Source organism: Patagioenas fasciata, chromosome 6 (genome assembly GCF_037038585.1).
Source record: "Patagioenas fasciata isolate bPatFas1 chromosome 6, bPatFas1.hap1, whole genome shotgun sequence".
Lineage (NCBI taxonomy): Eukaryota > Metazoa > Chordata > Aves > Columbiformes > Columbidae > Patagioenas > Patagioenas fasciata.
The window spans coordinates 21,225,031-21,249,446 of record NC_092525.1 but is presented as its reverse complement, the minus strand read 5'-3'; the positions used below and the strand labels follow the sequence as shown (position 1 = coordinate 21,249,446).

Genomic DNA, 24,416 nt, shown 5'->3' with positions numbered 1-24,416 from the left:
ATTTAAAAAACAGAAATAAAAATAAATTCAGCAAAGCTAAAATTTAACTAGAATTTTCTAGAAACATTGCTTGTCAGGTCTCCCTGATTTCCAGGGTGACAGTGCGATATTACTAAGCAATATTCCCCAATGTACTTGCCTAGTTGTTGAGATTTAAAAGTACTAAGCATTACAGCAAAACAAAATAATTGAGGCCCTGCAAAAATCATTTGAATTAGAAGATCTATTTAACTTTTTAAAAAAGGAATATCTTTGCCCTTTCATACTACTCTTACCATAGTATTCAGTGGAACACAAGGCAGACAGATTAGTTACAACCACTTTTGGCAATGTATTTTGAAGTTCGATAACTAGCTGTAGGCAAGGGAGAGGTCATGAAAAGCACCTCGAGGAATGCCATTCATAAGGAACCAAGGAAAACACACTTATCTTGCATGTGTTTTCAGTATTGCTGGTGGATATATTTACAAAACTTACTCCACTAACGTAACTACAAACAGCCAGACTGAGTTGTTACCATTATTCCTCCCAGCCCTTGCGTTTTCATAAGCACTCGCCACCACCCCATGCTTATATCCAAGTAACTCAAAATAACTTTGTGTGGAATCAGACAAACCTTGTGCTTTAATGTGATAAAACAATGAATCACAAATGCTCAGCGTTTCAGTACTTAAAATCAAGTCAATGCTTCTACCTTCCTTTGCCAAAACACCAGGCATTAATAGAGAAGTGCTGCAGAAACACTAGAGAAAGTATTTATTATAACATTTTAGGGGTCAAAGGTCAGGCTCTGGAAGGTAGGATAAATTCACTCATCTGCACTTCTGTTCTACGGCTGCATGCTGGTGTGGAATGACACAGAAACTAGAAGTGACAAAGCAGCTAACAAAGTTCAAGTTATACCATGTATCACTACAAAATTGTGATTAACTAATATGAAAAAAAAAAACAATTCGAACTTTAAATACCTCTTGAGAGGTATCAGAACAAGGGAAGCCAGAACTCCTGGTAAGTAGTGAGCAGGAAGCTTAAGCAGCAAGAACATTGAGCACACTGGCTTTTTAAAGTTCATTTTAATTTGGCTCATGAGGCATCACTGAAACATACATACCAAGGACTATTCCTATGGCAGCACAAATACACAGTTTCTTCAAAATAAGAGCTTAAAAATGAAACAGGGACCTCCTTTCCATCTTTGCCCTCCTCATACAAAGAGCTACTGTTCCTTAATCCAAAAGCAATCCAAATGATTTGCTGGAATTAACTACTAACACTGGCTAATTTGTTTTTATTCTCATTCTTCCTCAGTATTTCACTTCCTCATTAAGCAGCTGCCACAGAATAGCACTGTAAACTGGGAAGATGACCAGAAAATGCCTCCAGAGAACATTCTATCGAAGCCGCTTCCTGCCCAGCTGAGAAGCTGCTTATGCAGAACCATCTCCTGCCTCCACCGACCCTGCGGGCATCACCTTCGCTGATGAACTCCTAATTCTAAAGCACTAGTCACGATCCAAGGATTACTCTGACAATCACATTACATGATAATGAGTTTATAAATTATTCAAAACAAAGCTTACATTTAAAATTAACCCACTGCACCTGTCAGTATCAACCCTGTTTTCCCCAACTTCATGTAGCATCTCTAATAGTCTGCACTATATCAAGAATGAAAATCAGGGTATTTTTGTTCAAAGTCCAAGAAAGCACTAACATAACCAGAACCTAAATAAGGGTTCTACACCAGGGCCACTGATTTTTGAAAACAGCAATGCCAAAAACGAGAGGCACTAAAATACTAATTCCACTTGACATTCTGATGGCATCCAGCCAGGCACTCGATGCCAGAATCCACCACAGAGCTTTATTTGATTGTTTAATTGTTTTACAAGGCCAATTCCTAGACAAGCCACACTGTAAAACTTCCATGTGAGAATGCCAGAAAGATTCACTTTTGCAAAGCTCCACACTACTTACAAAACAGGAGACTGACTTTAAATTTATAAAATTGTAGTGTGAAATTCTTCTAATTTGCTCAAAGGCTAAATACTTTTTTGTTCTTTAAATAAATACAGTTCCTTCCATTCAAGGATCAAAGAACCTCACTAACCTTACATCTGTGGTACTCCTAATAAAGCACACACCATTATCCCCATTTTACACACACAAAGCTAAACCTGAAGTGAAATTACACCCGCACTGTGACACAGCACTTCTGTGGCAGAACTGCTGAGGGTATTGAGCTCTGATAATGGAGAGGGCTGTGAACACCACAGCTCTGCAGCATGACTAGCGAGAATGTTCCTGGCACTGTTACTCACTACAGTCGCTGGCCTGTTTCTTGCACAAAACCCTCTTCTCTCTAAATCAAATAGCACCTCTAAGAGCAATCTTGGACAAGTTTTATTATAAATCTGATCTAGTAAAATCTGGTGCATACGAGGTTTTGATCCAGGAAAAAAAAAAAAAACACCACCACCAAAAAAAACCCCACAACAAACCAAAACACACACATTCAAAGAGCACATGCTAAATGAGAGAGAATAGCTAGAAGGTAATATAATCTGTTAATAACAATTTACTCCAAAGGTCATAGTAATGATTCTCAGAAGCTGCTTAAAAACCAACCAAGACTATTTTAGAAAAGGTTATACAAACTATTGTTATATTTTCAACATTTTTAGTGTAAGCGGGTTCCTACCCCCAACTGCAATCTGAAGTTCTCTGCACATAATCCCCACATTCATTTTGACCTGCTCTTCTCTATTCTGTTCCCCACAACTCAGGAAAGTCACCACTTGTGGCACTCACAGCAATTCATGAATACAGCAACAGACGTTGTCATCATACCCATTTATAGTCTTAAACTGTTTTATGAAGTGCTGGTAAATCCATATAATTTATCTGTCAGTCAGATGAAAGGAGGAGCACACCATCCTTTCACCCTTCCCCGTCAGCAAAGAATCACACTGTAAAAATCTGTATGCTGCCTAAGGAATAAATGCAGAAATCTCAAATTCTTGCCAAAGTCTACTTAGGAGATTCACTTCATCCAACACAGATAAAAACAGAAGATATGTCCAAGTTACCTCATGTAAAAATGGTGATCTCAGCCTATCAAAGTGGTTTGGTACTATACAAGGCAAAACTTCAAACCAACTGTGAGCCCAAAACTGAACTTCCTGATATTTCAGAAGACTGCACAAACCAATGTGAAGCCACCTTTGTATTTCCAAATTTGCCTGGCCCTTTTTCTTCTAATAATTTAAGCATGGTCACTCTAACAGTGTCAACTCCAGAGGCACACCACAGCTAATAATGTAAAAATGAACCAACTGTACAGTCTTTGGAAGACATTAACCTGATGAAACTGAAGCATCAGCCTTCATTAAGATGAATTTATATAGGTCTTCATCTCAAGTCTCACATATAAAGCATACATCATGTGTCAGGCCAGCTCACAGCAGCTGTCTTGCTTCTGGAGCAGTTTTTCCAAAGTCAGGTTTCTGTAACGCTTCCAGACACCCCTGAAGACCAGCAGGCTGGATCATGCAGAAAGGATTCACACTGGTTTTACACTTATTGAAAGAAAAGTGTTTTTACTAGTATAATACGTATCTGGTTGCTGTGCTGTTCTCAAAGAAAACCAACAGACAGGCCTTTCTTTGATCAACGTGCTTACTGAACACAACAGATCCTACCATTATGTAATAGAAACCAAATAAGCATATGCAAACATAAGGGATTCATTACTGATTAGGGAAAATGTAGTGTTTAACCATTCATAAATCTATTCTTATATGCATGGTAAACTCTACTCAGTCAAAAAAAAAGAATGTAAATAGAAGGTACAGACCTGTTACACACAGGTCTTGGAGAATCACTACAGCTTTCTTATTTTTTAAAATCAAAAATGAATCTAATCCTAACTTTTGCTCATGGAGAAGACTCCTAGATTGGAATTTTTTATTTAAGAGAACAGTTCTACCAATTGTGCTCATTTGATTTATATGTTCACAGACATTGCTGATAAATAATATCCAAAAATCACACCAAAAATCTAGTACACCACTACCTCCCCACTAAATAAAAGTTAAAACTACTATGATGATGAGAAGGAGGAACATACGCTCTAAGGGCTGGCAGAAAGAAAGATGATACTGTGAAGCAGATAAACAGAAATAACATCTGAATTACCACAAGACAGTATGGGGTACAATATGTTCCAACATAATGTATATGACTACAATGAATACTATAGCTATCTGTGCGATGGCTTTCTGTACTGCTTCATGTGCCAGAAGCTTGTGCTGAATGGAAAACTACTTACTGATTAACCACCTAATAGCTGTAGTTTACTAAATGTGGTTCTAGATTACATCGAAGAATAGAGAAAACAACAACTGATCATATTTAATTTTCCTCCTTTTTACAAAATATATGTCAAAAGCTGCTAGGTTGTACTGCAATATTAGACAAATAAGCCCAGGCAACAATCCCAAGTCTTAAGATTTTTACAGCTATGTAACTCTTATATTACAAAAATATTGTTTTGCATACACATGTTGACTGATGCTCGCGTGCAAATGAATCCAATTACTAAACTGAGGCCTAAATTTGTACAAAGTTTCATGTAGCAAGATACTTCTGAAATGCCTATTTTGTGGATTTGCAGTCATTTACCTATATTGAAATGTTTTGGTTTCCCTTCTGTGGGTTAACAGGAACATAAGTCAAAGCAAACAAGAGTGACAAAAGAAACTAATGTGTAAGTAAGTTTGATCAGACATACAAGCTGAAATAACAAGGGAAAAACACCCTCTTAGTCAGGGTTGTCAAAGTGTCATTTGAAATAGGAACAGGAGAGGGAAAAAGAAGTGCTTCTCTGAAGTTTACACTGACAGTTTCTCTCAAAATGTCACACTGACAACCCAGATTGTCGCAACCATAACTGTATCTGATAGCAAAATCCACCCTCTTGCTGGCTAGAGAGATCTGAATTCACTCCCAAGCCTTCAAAGCAAAGGTCTGAAGCAATAGGGAACTGGTTTCTATCAGTGAAGTTAAACAGTGACTCCTCTTCTGCACAGCACACATGCCATCCCACAGATCACCTTACTCCACAAGCATATATCATCATCTTATATGAGCTGAGGACCTAACCCAATTTATTCAGTGAACAGAATCACGTATCTTTATCCTCCAAGACTGAACTTCAACATACCGAGGCTATGGATAGGGATGATCTGTGCAAGTGTAGGCATGTACAGGAACTATGTGCATGTGTTCTTAATATATATAAATACTTATAGATACATACACAGAAAGATACCACTTCTGGTGCAGGAAGTCCTCAGGACACTGTTCACTGAAGCCTGGGAGGGTGTGTGAGTTTCCCTGGTTTTATTCATGTGCTTAGGAATCTGCTATTGGCCACTTCTTGAGACAGACCACGCAAGGTGGCCCTTCAGTACCACAGAGCAGAGCCGTTCTGTTCTCACCCCTTGAGTTCCAGAGTCTGGAACTCAATTAGCTCTTTTCATATGAGCACTCTGAAAAGTTTTGGAAAAAAGACCTGGAGGAGGAGAAATCTTTACAGGTAAGTGCTACTAGACTGGTCCAGGCAGCAGGGAAAGTGCCATGAGTGTATCTGTTGGCTGAGGAGTTTGGAGTTCTGGAAGAGATAATAAGGTATACAAGGAGGATGGAGAGAAACTGGGAAAGGTTGGCAGTCTCTACTTCAGGTCCATTTTAGAATACAGCTGTAATGTAAGTAACGAGTTAAAATCTTTGTTTTGAAAATATTTGAACTCACTGCATTTCTATTTCTGAATTTATACTTAGCTTATCCAAATAAAATCGTATGCAAAATAACACCATTTCCTTCACATTGTGCGAACAGTTAAAAAAAATAGCTTTTAGTCACCCGGCTTATGCAAGAATGTACAAGAGGAGGTGAACACGAAATAATCCTACGGTAGCCACACATTCCTGGAATGCCAAGGAAAGCCTGGGTGCTCTTCACCTTGCAGTGATCGCAAGCAGCAGCCACGGCGCGCACAACCCGGCAGCGAACGGGACCGAGCGGGGCAGGCGGGAGGAGAAGCGCCCGGCCCGGGGGTGACGAGGCCGACCCCGCGGGGAGCCAGGGCTCCCCTGGGCCACCCTCCCGCCTGCCCGCCGGCATACCCGCAGCAGGGAGGCTCCCGGGGAGCTTCCCCTCGGCCGGCGCTGACAGGAGGCCGGGTCCCGGGGCAGCCCGCAGCTCACCTCGGTCTCCACCACTTCGTGGTAGGCGGGCGGCGGGTCGAAGCCGCCTCCGCCGCCGTCCCCGTCGCCGCCGCGGGGGCCCTGCCCGCCGGCGGGGGAGCCGTGCCCGCCCGGCGGGCCCTGCCCGCTCTCCATGGGCTCGTAGCCGCCGTAGTGGAGGCCGGGCCGCTCGTTGGTGAGCAGCGCCACGGCCTCGTTGATGTCGTTCTTGGCCAGGCGCAGGGCCTTGCGGATGGCGGCCGCGTCCGAAAAGCCCATGCAGAGCAGCGTGGTCATGTGCTGCTCCTCCTCGCTCTCCATGGCCGCGCCAGACCAGGCCGGGCCGGGCCGGGCCGGGCCCGGGGAGGGGAGGCGGCCGCGCACCGAGAGGCGCCGGGCTCAGGCGCTGCCCGCCCCGCGCGCCGCCATGTTGACGGGAGCGCCTCTCCCCGCCGCCGCGGCCGCCCCCGCCCCCCCGCGCGCGCCCTCGCACACACGCGAGCCCTCCGCCCCGCCCTCAGCCCGGAAGCGGCAGCCGAAGCCCGGCTGGGGAAGCGCACGCCGGGACCCGCATCACGTGACAGGGGTGGTGCAGCCCGGGCGTGAATGGACTGACAGGGACGAAGGGGGGAGAGGAAAGGGAGGGAGCGGCCGTCGCCATAGTAACGGGAGCGGGCGGGCGTGGCCGGCGGGAGTCACGTGAAGGGGAGAGGCGTTTTCAGGGCAACGGGACCCCAGCCGGAGGGGTGGGCTTGGTGGTGCTTCAGCGGCTGGGCGGGCCCCGGGCTGCGTGCCCGGCCTACTCCCCGCTGCTGGTAGTTCCTCCTTTAATTACGGCTCTTACTAGTGAATAAGTCCCTCAGGGGCACGGCCGGCGGGGCGGTGGCTGGGCTTTCACTGCGTAACACGAGCAGGCGCCGGGGCAGAGGGGAGGCCGGGCGAGGCGGGAAGGCGCTCGCGCACGTGGTGAGGGCCTGTGGGCGGGAGCGAGGGAGCTGCTCGGGGCGGCGGCGGGCAGTGTTCTCTGAGGTGATGAGGAGAAACGAAGCCCTGGCCCCTGCCATTTGTGGGCGGCAGCTGGACAGCGAGTCCTGGGGTGCAGGAGGAGAGTGGCGGCTTTTGGGGCTTGCCCAGGGTAGGATGCGGTTCCAGTGCACCCAGAGCTCCCTGTGACCACAGGCCGAGTGCTGCCCTCACTGCCAGCTGCCAGGGGATTGCTCTGGAGAAATGAGTTCTTCAAGTATGTAATACAGCAAACAGAAATGCAAATCCATACAGAATGAAGTAGAGTGCAATCAAATAACAACAACAACAAAATGCTGCCCGAAGCAGAAAGTAAGTTGTATATATTTCTTAAACACACTTAGTGAGCTCTGGTACTGGACGAAAGTCAGTAGATCTGGATCTCCTGGCAATCTCCCAGGCAAAATTTATCGCTTTGTTTTAAAGATGTATTTTCTATGTCCGGAGAAGAGGAGGAAGGAGGAAACAGATGAAAGATTTGTCAAAATCAGTGCTGGTATCTGTGTATATACATTTGTCTTTGGAGGCTCATGTCTTCTGGCAAAGTATTTTGTGTTCACAGTGGCTGATATCACTGAAAGCACTGGGGTTAGGAATCTAGAAGCAGCTGTCTGCAGTTTTAGATGTAAATCATATTCAGTGTAAAGGAAATGTTCGGTTGTATGGGACACTAACAATATTCAGGTGTCTAAACTAAATGAATTTTCAGAGCTCAGTGTCTTGCCTCTGCTGCTGAGTTTGTCTAGAGGCGAACTGATGGATCGGTCTGTTAGACTGACAAGGTTTTTGGATTGATTTTTAGGTTGCAGTATGCCACCGGTAGCCTCATATTCCTTGTATACTAACCCAAAAGGTAATCATGACTCCTTTATCTTGCTTATTCATCTCTGATTTTTTTTTTTCTGTAGTCTGACATTCAGTAGAGTGGAGGTAATGTGCATGTGACTCTGAACTTCAGCTTCTGAATCTAAGGAGGGTCTTTCATTCGTGCTGATCTCCAGTTATAAAAGGAACTGTTATAAAAGGAACCATTATGGCTCAAGCTTGACAGGCTTCAGAAACATTCCAGCACTTCAAATACATTCAATTAATACGCTGAATATTGACTCACTGCTTACTCATGTGACCAATACTTAAATTACACTTTCTCATTTTTGAATCATATTATAAATAATGGTTGAATCCTCACAGCCTGATGAAGTCAGTTGGCATCATTTTTCCCTCCTAATGGAAGAAAAGTTTGTAGGAAAAAGTAATATCTTTTATTAGATGTCATTATTGCTTTCAGATTTATTTCAAGGAAGTGCTCCTGTAAATTTGTGCTGAGCTAACTAATGAAAACATACCAAAAGTAATGGAGGAACTGATTGTAATCCCAGGTGGCCAAGAAAGAAGAGAATGCTTTACAGTTAAATTACCTTTGCTCTGTAGTCCAGCTGTCCTGAAGGAAGTTTGAAGCAAATTTGAATTTACCAGTGTAAGGGTAACACTTGAACACAGCAGCTAGACATAAATGACAGTGAGGTGTGCTAGTGCTAAAATTAATTTTTACAGACTTCCCTGACAGCATCTCTGTTGAGACGACTTGAAGGACCAGATTGTACCTTCCAGCTTAGTGAAAGAACGGCTGCATCTTTTTCTAGAAGTTATGCAGCCTGGAAGTCCCAAGTTGCAAATGTTTCTCATGCATTGTCACTTCAAGAAAAGTTGCAGAGAGAAGCACAGCAGACTTGTCTAACTGAGAGCAAGAAAAGCAGCGAATGAATCTGATAGGGCACCAGGAGGTGCAAGGAGACAAGGCAAAGAAATTTAAGTGGGGAGCAAATATCCTCAAGATCTGCCTTTGAATAATTTGGAGTTTGTGCCTGTATAGTTGCCAGTTTGATATGACACAAGTTTATTAGTTATTTGATCACGTTACTTTATGGAAGGCAGTTACTTTCTACAGAATGCATCATATGTGTGTCCTGAAGCATGTCTGGACATGAGGAACCCCTATGTTACAGAAAGAGACATTTTGGAACAGAAACAACTGTTTGGTAAGTGGTCATGCTGTGATATAGAACATGGCTTTTTGGGTTGACCATGGAGTTGTCAGGTGACTTAAAAATAGAGTTTGATGGAGAATTGCAATCACTTCTGCAGAGGTATTACAGTAGAAGTGTCTGGTTAATTTGTGTTTTTTAACTGAAAATGCTTTTATGCATTTTTCAGTATTTAACTGAAAATACTTTTATGCTTTTCTTCATAAGCCTGTTTTAAAGCAAATCGTGTGTTTGCAGCTCATTTACTGTTTGAACAAGCAAATGCAGCATTTTCCCTCAAAGAGAAACAGCCATTTTGTTCTCGTGGAACGTACACATGCAGCCAAACTAAGGGGTGACTCTCTGCCTTGTTGAACTTGAAGGTTTTCCTTGGTTACAGCTGTTGAGGAATTCCAACCAAAATCTCATATGTAATTGGAAAACATCCTTTGCTACCCTCATTTTGTTTGCCTCTTTGCTCTACCTTCACAGCCACAACTGCTACATGTATACATACAGAGTTTGACAGAAGGGAATGTAAACTTTATGTTGCCACCAAATCTTTAATTTAACGTACATGTTTTACTCAGGATAAAAGAGCATCTTTCTCGTATTTTGTATTTTGGAATATATTAGCAAGGGAAACTTAATATGAGCTAAAACTTACTGTTCATAAATCTTTTATAAATCATGACTAAATATGGGAAATCAGGACAAAATTTAATTACAGGACTCTACCACTATATGGTACATAAGCGCAGGAGGAGTTATATGAAAACTAGAGTTGCAGCAGCTGGAAGAAATTCCTTTGCAGTTGTTGCATGAGTGAGGAGGGGTGTGAATCTGTATGAAATCCAGCTCCTTCATTTGAAAGGGAAAAAAACTTTTTCTCACTGATTTTAAACACCTAATGTAGTCGAATCTGATGATGATAAGAAGAGGCTTCTGTCCTATCTGCCAGATGAACAGAAACACTCTCCACAGGCTGCAGGGTAAATTATTTTTTATAGACTTGAATTAGATTAACAGAAGGGACACAAAAGCAAATTATATTGTCTTGCAAGAAAACTCATCACCCAATGGAGACAAGAAGGTAACTTGCTGGTGAGAAACATCTTGTCCCTGTACCGTTGAACATACCAAGCACTGGCAAGAGAAACATGTTTACAAAGGTTTCCCTAAGTTTGTGGTGTGGATAAAAAGCACTTCTTGCTTTTTAGTGTAGCTGGCTGTTGAGGCAAAGGAACTTTTAACTGCCTAGATAAAGGGTATCTGAGATATCACAGAACCTGGCTTTTGTATAGCATTGCAAATAACTGATTTAGGTTTTCTGGAATTACTGTATCTGTCCTTCCTTCCCTTTACTCCTTGTCCCACCCAGTCACCCAGTTTCCTGCTTTTGCTTTGTTTATAACTAAATGTAGTAGGTGTGTTTTAAGAAAGTGTCTCAGGGACCAGATAGTGCAAATCCCCCCTAATTATGGAAAATCACATTTCTTACATGTAGGCATTGATGAATTGTATTTGGTTGACTCTAGTAGAGGGGTTAAAAGTGTAGTGAAGAACTATGTAAACACCCTGAAAAGTACAGTTGCAATAGACAGATAATGAAATGCGTTTGACTCCTCAGGTAGCTCTGCAGCTTCACACAAAACAAAGATTATAGCAGAGACAAGAAGTGTGTGAATCTGTTCGTGAGTACTAGCTGACAGATTCATGCAATTTTTCTTCTAGACTTTGTCTGTGCTAGGAGTTTTTGCTGCCTTAACAGCTTTTGTCTAGTTAGAAAGGAGATTTGTACTGGGGTAGCTGCCAAGGCAAAGCCTGCTGTCAGCACTGATTTGCAAAGATGCAGTTTACCTTGGTTTCAAGCTGGGACTCATGCACAGTAGTAATCATAATTGCAATATTTAGCTATAATACTATGCTTTTAAGATGGGTATCTAGAAAGCCTTATGGGGGGATGGGGAGCTATCGTTAGCTCTTCAACATATATTAATTTTTACAACTGCTACAAACCATAGAGAGGCTGAAAGGGAAAGAAGAAAGGTGAACAGATTTCGTGGTGTTGATGTGCCTACTCCAGCAAGTCTCTCCCCGTTATTATTCTAGTGCCCAAAGGGAACAGGAGCTGAACCATGACCGTTCTTTCTGGAGCAGAAGCTGAGTTCCCACTCGTCTCCTGAATAGAAAAAATGGAATTTTCATACTGTTTCCCTTGAATGGAAGCAGCATGATGTGAGTGTGAAAAGAGTGAAACAGTATGTTAAGGAAACACAACTGCAATGAGAGAACAGCAGACTCCAGGGGCTGAGCAGATCTGCTCCCTCTACTTCATTATATGAATTTGTTTTCAGCTCTTCAACTCAGACCATCTCCTGGGTCTCACAACACATCTCCACAGCTCTGGGCTGAAAAATGAAACAATTGCAAGGGGTTGTTCTATCTTCCTGAAACAAGCTTCATAAGCTGTGAAAAATGAAAGCTAAGGCTGAACTTTAAAACAAGCTTAAAGCACTAAGATGCAGAAATACAGAGTGAAGCCATTCAATAGAATTAGATTTGGAACAGAACCCTGAAAAAACCTGCAGTTATGACTAATCCATTTTTGATCTGTGTGTTTGTAGGTAAGATCAATTCTTTTAAAGATCATTTCTCTCCCTGTGTTGGTTACAGTTCTTTACTGTCATTTTAGATAAATGACATGTTGACATGTGAGTTTAGTATCGCATAAACTGCAATGACAGAATTATTTCTGATGCTGGAGCGGCCCTGGCTGAGCTACAGGCGAAGGGGAGAAACAGTACAAACAGGATATTCGGTGTCAAGCTGCAGCAGCACCCTGAGAGTCCCACCCAGACACAGGCACTCAAATGCTCACTCCATCCTGCCACCCAGTTAGCTGAGGAAACTTTATGTAATAGTAGATGGTACAGCACAGTTTGTGCAGGGACAAACTCACGCAATGACATTTTAGAAGCAAACCAATCTGAAATGGAAACTTCTGGTGTTCTTGTTACACTGAACAAGTCTGTGAGGCACCATGCAGTTTTACGTGGTAGCCTTTGGGTGCGTTTATTTTTTCCTCAAATTGTCCTATCCTTGTGTGCTGATCCTTTCTCAGAGATCCTTCCAATCCTGTGATATAGAGCCACTGAAGTTAACACGCTGCTGTAGGAAGGGGGCTGTGGTATGACACTGTGAGTGTCATGGCGGTTGTGATACCAATCTAATGTTTACAGGCCTTGCAGTCTTACTGTAATCAGTAAAGCTGTGAACAGGAGTTTGAATTTAATGCAAACAAGCAGGAGACTGTGGAGGGGAACAGCATACAGACTCTGTTCAGGAAATTAGGAAACAGTACAGTGAGCCCAACGCTGATGGGATGTGCTCAATTTACGGACTGTGTCAGCCTTGCTAAAGGCAGTGCAGTGGTGACAGTGCATGTGGGAACATGCAGCACTCTGAGGGTGAAGGCTGTTTTCTGTAGCGTGTATCTGATATCCAGGAACAAAAGCAGCTGGTGTTTCCCTGTTGTAGGCTGAAATGTGGTGCAATGTGATAGAGCTACAGGGAGCTCCTTGCTGACTTTTTGCCCTGTGCAGATTCCTCTTGAATTAGGTTTTGACCTTTAAAGTAAGACCTGCTTCTTCAGTTTCTCATTGTCTAAATTCTGCACTGAAGCTTAAGAAATAAGTCTGTGAAGCTGGAGGATTTTTTTAAGCTCTAATTAGTGAAATGCAGAATGGGTAGGAAGGAGTCTGCTGAGGGAGAGAATCCATTTTACAGATCTGGTGCCTTTTATTTTTTATTTTACTTGGTTCCACAGCAACAGAGGCCTGTGTGGTGCTGGGCTTAAATCAGAACCAAAAAAAGCTTTATACTGAAGAATGGTTCTCAACTCCTCTCCTGCTCTTAAGAGGCACCTCTGCCTCCTGGATATATCACCACCCTCAGTAATGTGGAAACCTGCAATTGTGTTCCTGCTGCCAGAATTTTGTACCAGAGCACTGCAGCTGCTTGGCACCCACAGCCCCATGCAGGAGTTTGGAGGTGGGAGAGGTGAAAACCACTATCCTGACTAAAAATCTGTGGCTATTTAGGTAGGGGGGCTGTGATGGAAAGATCTCCCGTTTTAAATGTCTTTAACATTACTATTGGTTCAGTTGTATTTGTGCACTTTTTCTCAGTTTCTCATTTTGGCGGATTCTGTAATTTCATGCAGAATATTAAGTGCAGACCAAAGGGCAACTGAAACTGAAGCTCAGCGCTGAGGTGGAAGGCAGCAGCTGTTCTGTGCCAGAAAAAGGCCTCAGTGCTCTGCGTAGGGATCTGCAGGTGGAAAGCATGCAATTATTTTTGGTTCAAACACAAGGCCTAAGTTCTAAGGAATACCAAGAGGTTCTTCAAGGGTGTGAGAGCCTAAAGCCTTGGATTCCTCCTGCCTCATCTCCCTGCTGGCATGCACAGCCATGTTGTCGCTTTCACAATGTGTTTGATCTGTCAGTGACTCATTTGAAGGCTTTCTGTCTTCACCAGCAAGGTGCTTCAGGGCTGAGTCGCACCCATGTATCAGTTCTGGTACTGTACCCTGTTATCAGCTACTCCTTTCACTCCGAGGGTGCTCCTAGCCTTTGATCTGTTAACTATACTGCAGTGACAACTTCCCTTGTTTTTTAATGCTGCGCTACATTGTCCACTGCTCTCATCAGTCCACAAACGCTGCAGTCGCTGCTGCCTGTGCGCTGCTTTCACAAGTATGCCTGTACTTTAAAAGGTGAAATAACTCTTGTTCCCTTCAATCTTCAAATAATCATAGGCAAAATTTTTACTACAAGATAGCAGTTTCCATCACATGCTACATGGAGATATAATGATATGGTTGATTCTTCCCTTCTCCCTGTGGCATTTGTCTGACTCCTGCTTTTAAAAAAGTATAGAGTGGGGGCTGTTTAGTCCATCCATATAGCACCTGGTGCGGTGGGCTCTGACTGGTCTGTAAATCCTGATGTTACTGAGCAGTGAAGAATCCTGTCCGACAGCAGGTAGTTCCCTCAGCTGGCCAGGCTGGTTGTGTTTAATTCAAGGTTGATTATGTCAAATCTAGAGACCTCAGTGGAAAGAAAGGTGCTCTGTGTGCAGCAGGACTGAAAACGCTTTCTGTGTTTTACAGGTATTTTATAGCCACACAGTAATTTAAAACTTACTTGTTTAAAATCAGCTAAATTCCTAGTAGTGCTGGAAGCAAGACCAGTAGCAGCATCTCAGTTCTGCTGGAGGTGGTGCTTATCAGATGAGCTGGCAAAGCTTTCCTGACTTGTAGGATTTGGGCCAAAAACTCTGGTGTAAGAAACCCATGCCATCTCACATCCTCCAGAGCGGTTGATTCCTGCGGTGGTTCTGTGGATCAGCAATCTGACTCGTGTTGTCGGTATCCTCAAGAGCGGGCCTTGGCTGGGCAATGGGTGGAGGACGTGTTTGCTGCACTAGGTCATGCAAAGCTGTGGCTACCTGGGTGTTTATCTCTTAATGGGGTCCAGCCAAGTGGCATAGCCCATATCTGCAACGCATCCCTAACACTGGGAGTCCTGACCACAGTATGTTGATCTAACGTGATTTAATAGGATTAATCACTTTCCTTCCACTGGCCAGGTTGGGCTTGTTTTATTTATGCCTTAAAACATCTCCTCTCTCCTACACTGTGATTTGTGCAAAACTGTTTGGCAAATTAAAAGCTCTTCCTGGTGTGTGGGCAGAAGGGCCTGGTATGGAAAACATGTGAGATGTGGTCCAGGCTTGTGGGGAGAATGAGATGAGGACTAGAGGTGCCAGTTGTATGCTCAGTTCGTGTGACTTGCCCAGCGTGTTTCACAGACTCATAACTGCTGATCCTTCACTATGTTTCAGGCCTGGCCTACAGTCACTAATTATCAGTGTCCTGGGACTTCTTCCAGGTTTTAATTGTCCATATTAGTATGATGGATTCTGGAAACAAGGACTCAGTGGAGAAAGGTGATAGTGTTCTCAGTGCTGCTGTTGTTGCTGGGGCTGCTGTTAAAGCTGCTTACTGGCATTTGCCCTCCTGTGAAATGTGTACGTGAGCTATTTATAAGCGTGCAGAGAGATCCCACAACTCTATCTTGTACTCCGATTTAAGGGTAATCCCCACAAGGAGGGCAGAATTGATCCAGAACTGCAAAGGAGGTTAGTGGCAGAGTTGAAAATAATTCACCACTGCTGAGCTTCAGCGTTCTCTTTACAGTGGGGTGGACTTATGGGGACAGGAGCTGGAGTGGAGAAGAAGCACACTCCGCATTGGCTCTACCTGTTAGAGCATGATCTCCTATTTTCAGGGTGAAGGGAGGCACTTTCCCTGCTGCACAGCCCCCTCTCCTGTCTTCCTCTACACAGCAGATGCACATAGCTCTGTCCTGGGCTGCATTCAGCCTCAATCTTTGCTTACTTTTACTCTTCATGTCTGGAGTGGATTCAGCCTGGTGTGTTGGGGGAAATGGCCCTTTTTCTTGAGCAGTCCAGTCCCAAACACATGGCAGTTAGTCTCTGTACTTATTAAATATTCTTCTGAGTTAGTCTTCTGAAAGTAGATACAGCAACTTGCTTTCATTGTTCCTCGCCTATGAAGTGCAAATTACCTCACTCTGTAAAGCATGAAGTTTCTTGAACAGCAAGATTGATATAGCTGTATTTCTAGTGTATCTGATTGTGTTTTACCTTTCCACATATGGATTTGCTGATGACTAAGAAGAGGTAAGCTTCTCAGCCTTCTCTCAGTGGGAACACAATTTTTCTGCCTCTTAGTTTTTATGAAGCTGAGGGAAATGATCTACCTTTGAGGCCTGCACTTCAGTGTCCAGCTTGGTTAGGACTGACCAAAGGACTTGAGTAGGATTAAACAGACACAGATGCACCCCATATGGATAGCGTGAGCCTGATTGCCATAAGAAACAAGGCTGACGTGATGTGGTTGCAGTGTGGAAATGAGACTCTTGTTCTTCCTCTGAGAGATCCTGGCATGCTGGCTGTATCTGCAGGACATGCTGGTCCTAGGTGGGCTCTGGATCTGGGCTGAGGAACCTGCTGTTCATGGATGTCCAGATGTCCAAGGGACGATTGCTGGAGCCTTGTGGGAGAATGTGATATGTGCTGTGATTTGTAAACTCAGTCAGAGTTACAGACTTTGTAGGTGATTCCAACATCCCCTCCAGGACCTCATGAGAGGGCTTATATGGAGCTTCAGCACTGCATGAAATCAATTATGGGAAAAGTATCTAATGAGTGATTTTATCATTGTATACAAGAAAGCGATGTAAGAAACTGCAGAAATCTGCTAGCTGGATTCTTGAACTCATGGTGGAAGACTTTCATCTGTTTTTTCTTGTAAATGAGAGTTTTATGTAAATGTTGGAAAATCATAATTGCAACATAAACATTTTGGAGAATTTACACTTCCAGATGTAATGGAGTTGTGGGACCAATCTGGGAACAGAAATTTGTTTGAGAGAGACATCTCTGACTTGATCTCAGTGATGCTCTTTGGGGTTATACTAGCATAGAGCCTGTCCCTGGCTTCTCACTGAGTGATTTAGCATGAAGCTGAGCACTGGACTGCTCAATACAGGTATTTTAACAAATGGGATGTAGTGGTTTCACATCTGCACATTTCTGCTGCATCTTGTTTTTATTCCTGCCCTTGTGTAGGTTGGTTTGTACTAGCAGTGTCTGACATTGTGTTTGACCTTTTTTATGTCCTGGAGAAGCTCACTCATCTGCTCTATCTCCTTTTCGGATTACTGAAATGTCATGTTACAGCAACATGGGGGCAGCTGTGTTCTTTTGTTTTGTCTTTTATCAAAATAATTGTTGTTAGCAAGAAAACCCAGTGTGGCTTGGAAGTGTACAGACTCGCTGCGCGTACTCTTAAAGGAGTGATATATGGAAATAGGCTGTGCTTGTGTCAGAGAGCCTCAGAATGGTGAGTGTCTTGGGGCTGCACAAGTTAATGGACATCTCCCCTTTCATGTAAATGCACATGGAGCCACAGAGCTAATTCTAGAAAAAAGAAAAGAAAAATATGCTGTGATGCCAAATGTCTCACCTCTCTTACCTGTTTCACTGGAGGGGTCACTTCCCCTCACTGTGCACCTCTCGTGGGGATTGCAGGTATCCTGGTGTGCCTGTAGCTCTGTTTCTACATCATCCCAGTGCTGCCTGCTCTGCTCTGTCGCTGCCTGGCTTCCCACAGCCAGGAAGTCCCTGGGGGCTGTGCCCACATTGTGAGTCAAACCCAAAGTCAAAACACCTACACAGAGAGTGGGAGAGCTGGGTTTTATGCATTGCAGGGGAGTTTGTACACACCTCCCTGAGACTGTGTGGAACCACGAGATGCCAGGCAAGGCCAGGGCAGGCTGAGAGAGGGTTTGGGGAAGTGGAGAGGTAGAGGGGGGCAGAGTTACCCACATGAGAAAGCCTCGTGCACTCAGACTGGAGGAGCAGGCTCTGTGCTTTGCTCTCGGTTTGCTTTTGCTAAGATCATGATGAGACATCTCTGTTTTAGGAACCCACTGTCCTGGGGCACAGAACACCTGCTCAGTGCTCTGCCAGGCTGGTACTCCGTCTGCTATTTAATGGAAAAAAATCACTTCTGATCCGCAGTACCCCACACCAGGCAGTGCCTAGTCTTTGAAGAGCATTGCTAGCTCCAGACGTAAAGAAGCCTGTTAGCAAATAGTGTTCAGAGGAAGGGGCATCCAAATAATGTCTCTGCTTGCTTGCCTTTGCCAGTTCCCACTCCAGGAAATATATTTTTTATGCCTAATGCTTATTAGGTGGGTTTCTGAATCCTGACAGGGGGCTGTAGGTGCAGACGTATGTTGGGTTAACAGGGAGCTGGTTAGCTGACCAGGTCTTGTCCTGTGACAGCTAAAACACAGCATTAGGTGGGAAAGCATATGCTGGCTAGCAGGGCTTGGCTGGTATCTGTCCCCATAGTGCTGAGGAGCATGGGTCAGCCACAACCCCAAAGCACTGGGGTTTCTCTGCACTGCTCAGGTTGACAACACATGTGGCATGTGGGTTTGGTGAGCAGGAGAGAAGCCCTGTGCCCATTCCTTGGGCTTGCCTTTTTCTCTGGCAGCCCGTGGGTTTTCTCGAGCCATGGGCAGTCTGACCAGAAGTCAGATTATAGTAGAAGGAGTTGGGGTGCCAGGAAGGGGAACTGTTGCATGAAAAAAATTCAGCACAGATTTTACATCACAGGAAGAAATGGTTTCTCTTTCGCTGCATCTCCCCTGCCTCTGCTCCTCCATCCCTTCTTTCAGGGGGGCGTACATGTCACCTCTGTGGTTTTTGAGGTAAGTGACATCTGGTTTTGGGAGTCTGCCATGTAGTGAATGGTCAGGTGTATTAGTGGCTATGCTGTGATTTCCTTACTCCTGTGCAGGTGAGAAACCAGCCATCTGAAAGTGGAAAGTTCCTGACTTCGTGCCCAGCCTCACTTATGCCCGTGGCCTTGCAAGCTCAGTGCCAGCAGTCAGCGGCTCTGTGCTGGTGCTGCCTGGCTGGGCTCACTCAAGGGAAAGGCAGTCTCCAAGCCTAACAAGTGTTCACTCCAAATCACCACTTCATATTTTCATAGTGATTTACACCTTTCTGAGATCAGGCCTTTGAACCAGAATTTGCTTTAAAACCACAATGAAAAGGGAAAGCTGGAAAAAGAGCCAAAGGATTTTTTTTTTCTTTCCGATGCAACAAGCCAGGTTTTGAAGACAGGCTTGGATTCCTGCAGGCCAGCTGCATGGAAGACCTTGTGCAGGTGACAGCCTCCTTGCTGAGTTATTACCTTGTGCATGTCCAGCTGTCAGTGACCAGCCTGGGCGAGTCCGCAGGTCGCCACGGGAATTCCAAGGCGGGAGCGTGTGCATTCATGTCGACAATTTGTTTTGCACTTCTCACGCTTCAACTTGACCAAAACCATACCCTGGCCTTATAGCTACAGGCCAGATCAAACTGACAGCAACTGTTATTTATCCACTTACATTAGTCACTCGTGTGATGAGAAGATAAAAGAGACCTGTGTTTTGCACCGGCTGTGAGTGGCAATGCAGGTGCTGCCACCAGAGGACACTGTTGGACAGGCTATGGACCCTCGGCCACCTTCCCCCTCTGGTTTGGCTCAGCTTGGTCATCCCGCACTCCGCAGCCCCAGCCTCCCTCCCTCCACCACCGTCTGCAAAGCTCTTGGCCTTGGCGCTCCTTGCTCTGGCATTGGTTTCTTTAGAGCTGTTCCCTGCAACCCCGGCTATCTGTTTTCCTTTGGCAATTGTATCACCCAAGGTTACCCGGTTGCAGTACCTTGCATTTCATTCTCTCTCGCCTCCTCAGAGACCAGTAGCCAACGCACCGGTTTGCTGGGAACTTTGTCAAGGACCTGCATGGAGATGCAGGACTTGGCATGTTTGGGGCTAAGAGACATAAGCCAGATGCAGCCTGCCCTGAAGTTTGGAAGCACTTGGAGTGGAGACTTGGGTTTCAGCCTGTTTGAAAGATTAAGTTCAGTCTGGGTTCAGACCACTCCAGTTCCCTATGTTAAAAAATGTCCTATAATTCTATTCCTGTAATAAGAGTGGAGTGTAAGATTCATTGCTTTTGAAGTTAGTGCCTTGATGGTTTCTGCAATAAGACAGACATGTCATTACTTGCTTGTAATAAAACTTGTCAGGTTGCTCTTTCAGATGGAAAGAGGCGTTTGTTCCTTAAGGAGCCTGAACAGGTGGGCATGTGAGTGATATGGGTTCCTGCAGGTTTCCTTCTGAGAAAGTCAAGCTGAGTTACTTGTGTGTAAAAAGAGCCTTCTCGCAGGGCTGATCGCTGAGTCTGGGCTTGAGGCAGAAAGGCAGTGTCCATCGCTCTTGCTGAGAGGTTCTTGGCACCCAACCCCAGGGAGCGCAGCTTGGCCGTGCTGGCTGTCACATAGGCAGCCTTGGGGACAGGGGAATGGAGACTGAGCCTTGTCTGGGGACTCTTCACTCATGGTGGCAAAAGTGGAATTGACTGTTTCTCTGTGGTTAAACCCATCATTTGCACTTTCCCTGGGGCCTGCTTCAGTACTGCCCCTGGCTGCAACTTCTTGAGAGTTTTGGAGTCACTTTGCAAAGTGATGGAGAATTGGACACTACCCCAGGTAGCACAGAGGCATTTTGCAGGGCCTTGTTCTGAATGTAAAACTGCTTTGTCTGTGAGAAGTTTTGGGATTATTATAATTTTGGAGAGGAAGCTCCTCTGTTTTAGGATCCTCCATGGCATGAGATATCTTCTGATTTACAGCATTGCCTGAAGATCAGGACAGGGTTGTTACCATCTACTGTTATGTCTTTCACTGCTAACACAGATTTAGAGAAACCATGAATCTGTATCTCTGCTCATGTCATTTGGCATAGCTGCCTTGAATTAAAAGAGTTTAGTCCAGCTGAGAATCTGGTCCATCTTATGCACACAGGGCTTCGTTTTATGTAATAATATTTCTGCAAACATCTTTGCTGAGTGTTAATAGTGCACCAGGGAAGAAGTTCACGCTTGTGCTTTGGTGAGAACTAGTGTGCCAAAGAACTCCATGTGTTGTGCTTAGACCAACAAACAGGGCTTCAAACACCTCTGGGATGGGGAAAGACTTTTGGGTGGCAGTTTCCTTTCTGTTCAGGAGATGAAGTACCCGCAACAGTTACTGTAGGAAAATTTGGCTGGTCAGCTCATGAGCACTTTTATACTTGAAGTGTTTAAAAAAGGGGGTGGGGATGGTGATTTTAGAAGTGAAGAGTAAAAATGTTCTGGCAGTCAAGTGATGTTTAAGGATGAATGCAGTGCAGGCAGTGTTCCCTTGTAATATGTTGGGAGGCAGGAGATAGGAGTCTGTGTTAATTATGCCTACAGTTAGCAGCCAATGCCTGTGCTTCAGCCAGGACTAAATGGGCTGATTATGATTGATTGGAATTCCAGAGAAGACTCAAACTCTGTGTCTTCTCAAAGGGATAGATAAGTATGCTGAGATGATAATAATAATTCACTAAAGTTTTGTATTCTTTATAGTGCTTTGTTCATTGTGCTGGTAGAAGCATTTCTGTAATCCAGAGTGTGTTGGAATATTCCTGGAACATTTCTTTCTTAAAGAGTATTCTCATTCAGAAGACTGCTTCAACTTACTGGGAATTAATCTTTCCTTCAGAGCCCAGATTTCATGTGCAAACAGCAGCCTGGGAATTGGTGGAAAGAAAAGGAAGGTGCTGAAACTCGTAAGAGAAAACTCCCTGCTCCCCTCTATCCCACAGTGCTTGCTGAAATGACTGAGGAGTTCAGCAGGGCCTCCTGGTTCTCATAGACACACTGAAGGGTCTTTGTGTCACTGAGGTCTAGGCTACGTGTTGGAAAGGTAGTTTCCTCCTGTAGCTGAAGAAGAAAGAGATATTCTGGCATAAGAATGGGAGTTGACATTTCACTGCCATGTCATACCCAATATTAGGAATCCTAGAGTTTGGTTTCATATTTCAGGGTACAATGGCTTGAACTGCTTCAGTTTTGAATAGTTTCCTATGGAGTCTCTTTTTTCTCACTGGCTCTTTGATTGCCTACATTGCTGAGCAGACCACGAAAAATGGTAGTCAGAAGTGATCTGAATACACTCTCCTGCCTCTGGTGACAAACTTCTCTGGAGGGTCTGCTTGAAGTTAACAACCATGCTGTGGAGGACAGGCACCCCCACCTTTTCTTTTAAGTGTTGCTTTTTGTCTGAATTTACTTCTTGCAAATATCCTTGTAAACATGCACAATATATACAGAAGGAAAGACCAGGGCCTCATGGCTGGGATCTGGTGCAGAGGAGCAGGAGGAGTGAGCACATGAAAACCACTCCATCTTGTGTCGCAGTTTCTCCCTTTGCAAACTGGGGGACTTGGTAACAAGATGACTCCCATGGTGTGGCATTGGTGTCTCTGTAACACAGGGCCCAAGCAGAACAGCTCTTGCAGCAAGATATGATTTAGATTATTTAGGGTGTTGTCACGTGATCAGAACTGATTGAGTTCCTGTGGCTTAACAAGTTGCCATCTGTTATCATCCCCATTATGAATTATGCATTAGCTTAAATCAAGGCTTAAACCAAAGGAGTTCAAGCAAAGTCCTCGCCCCAATGATACCATAAAACTGTCTTTAGGGCTGTTAGTACTGGATCCAAAACTCTGCAGCCACACAAGAGAGCATGCTGGTACAGTACAAGCTCTCTCTGCTGGTTCAAACCATTCTGGTGGATTTCCTGGGTAGTGGCAGGCCTTCTGCTGGGCCAGGTGTCATCTGCCTTCCTGGTGCAGGCTCATAAAACTGATGAAAATGCCATTGCCTGTGTCCTGGCTAAGGAGACAGAAATGAGACTGTGGGCCCACACCAGAGTCCCAGCAGGCTCGGGATGGTGTGGTCAGGGATTTGAGGGTGAAGAAGGCACAGTGGCCACATGCTGACTTCTTGGCTAACTTGATGTGAGGCTTTGTGAAGCTATTGGCTCCGGCGGTGTCGTGAGCTCTACTGTTAAACCTGGCAGTACATGTGCATGCGGTGGTATTAGAGCAGCAATTTGTGTTAAAACACTTCAAGCCCAACTCAGACATTTATCTGAGTCCTCCATGACTTGGAAGCATTGTGACTAGAAATCAGGGTCTGCCAGAACATTCCCAGTTCTCAAGCTGATCTACAGTGTGTCAGCTGGTCAGTGTATGTTCCCCAAGAAGGACTGGTGGCCTGAGCTGCTCCAGCTCAGGACTGCTTCCCTCTTAGGACAAAGTGCTGTTGCTCCTTGATGGCTCAGGAAGCTCCAACTGCCCAAGCTGTGAAGTCTTTCCCCTTGGGTTCTGTAGCTTATATTGGATCTGCAATGGTGAAAGCAATTAGGGGCTGCTGTTCTTCCGAGGGGTGCAATTCCCTGATGTCCCATTATCTCTCAGGTCACATTTCCAGGCCAGGCTCTCTCTGCCTGTGATAACACCAACACAGGGTTACCAGCTTGGCAGCGCAGGGTACTTGGGCCAGGCTTGGCTTTTACTGAAGTTTTGGGGCTGGGTGAATTTAGACACGTTTGCAGGGCAGCAGATTGGGTCAGTGACCTAGTTCTGATGCAGGGGCAGGCCATATATTACCTTCCATTTGAGATCAGAGCCTATAAAATAAATATTTCTCTTTATGGGAACAGGCAGCAGAGATTACTTTAGCTAAATCAAGACTTACTTGGCGAGTGTGAGAGGAGAGTAGGGAACGCAGAAAATTCATGGCATCCACAGGAGCCAAGTGCTTTCACATAGATTGTGTGGCTGTTCTGAGGACGACCACTAAAATCTGTGAGCCAAATAGGATGGATAAACAGGCAGTGAATGTCTCCTAGCATCAGCAGTGGTTGCAATGATAATTCCTGTTTGGATTTTGGGTCATAAATCTGTTTATGGTTGCAAGGACATTTCCAGTGGCTCCAGCTTTATCTCAGTGTTCACAGCTATTTTTTTACAGTTGGAAGATGCTCATTCCACCAGCTGGCACAATGATTGTATGGGGATATAGCGGAAGATTTGACGAGGAGGTTAGTTAAATGTAAATACGCTCGAGTAACTTGTACCTGTCTGTAGGAAAAGCACATACATCACACATTGTTTTACTGACCGTGTGTGCTTGATGAGTATAACCTGTATGTTAGATAACATAGGCCTGTGAGAAGCTCTAGGCACCTTATCACTATGTCTGAGATTCCTGCTTTGTTGTGAGAAAGAGCGGGAGGCTGCGCCTGCCCAAAGCCTTGAAATACAGGTGAGCTCAGCAGGCCCAGTGATCTTCCAGCAGGGCTGAACTTACCAGCGCCTGTGTCCCCTCTGGTGTCACCTCTGCCTGGGAGCTTAGGTGCTACTCTGGAGATCCCCCAGTAGAGAGGTAACTAAAATAAAACTTCCTCTTTGCAATGCATTTATGGCCTCTGGCTCTTCTTGCGACGTGCCTGTGTATGTGTACACAATGACTGACTCCATGGCTCCCAGTTTCTGCCCTTGGAGATTTGAGGGCAAAGTGCTTTGACTTCAG

The 24,416-nt window shown here is 44.7% G+C and overlaps 1 protein-coding gene across 2 annotated transcripts in view; it reads right to left on the bottom strand.

Annotated features, from left to right (window-relative positions):
* Window positions 1–6,728, bottom strand: part of USP24 (ubiquitin specific peptidase 24) — a 63,165-nt gene extending 56,437 nt beyond the window's left edge. The window contains exon 1 of one of the 2 annotated variants that reach the window (XM_065842579.2): window positions 6,271–6,728. In XM_065842579.2, the coding sequence (XP_065698651.2) occupies window positions 6,271–6,570 (300 nt within the window). In that variant the 5' untranslated portion in view covers window positions 6,571–6,728. The remainder of the gene's footprint in view (window positions 1–6,270) is intronic. The other variant, XM_065842578.2, reaches the window with a different exon arrangement.
* Between the last annotated feature and the right edge of the window lie 17,688 nt (window positions 6,729–24,416).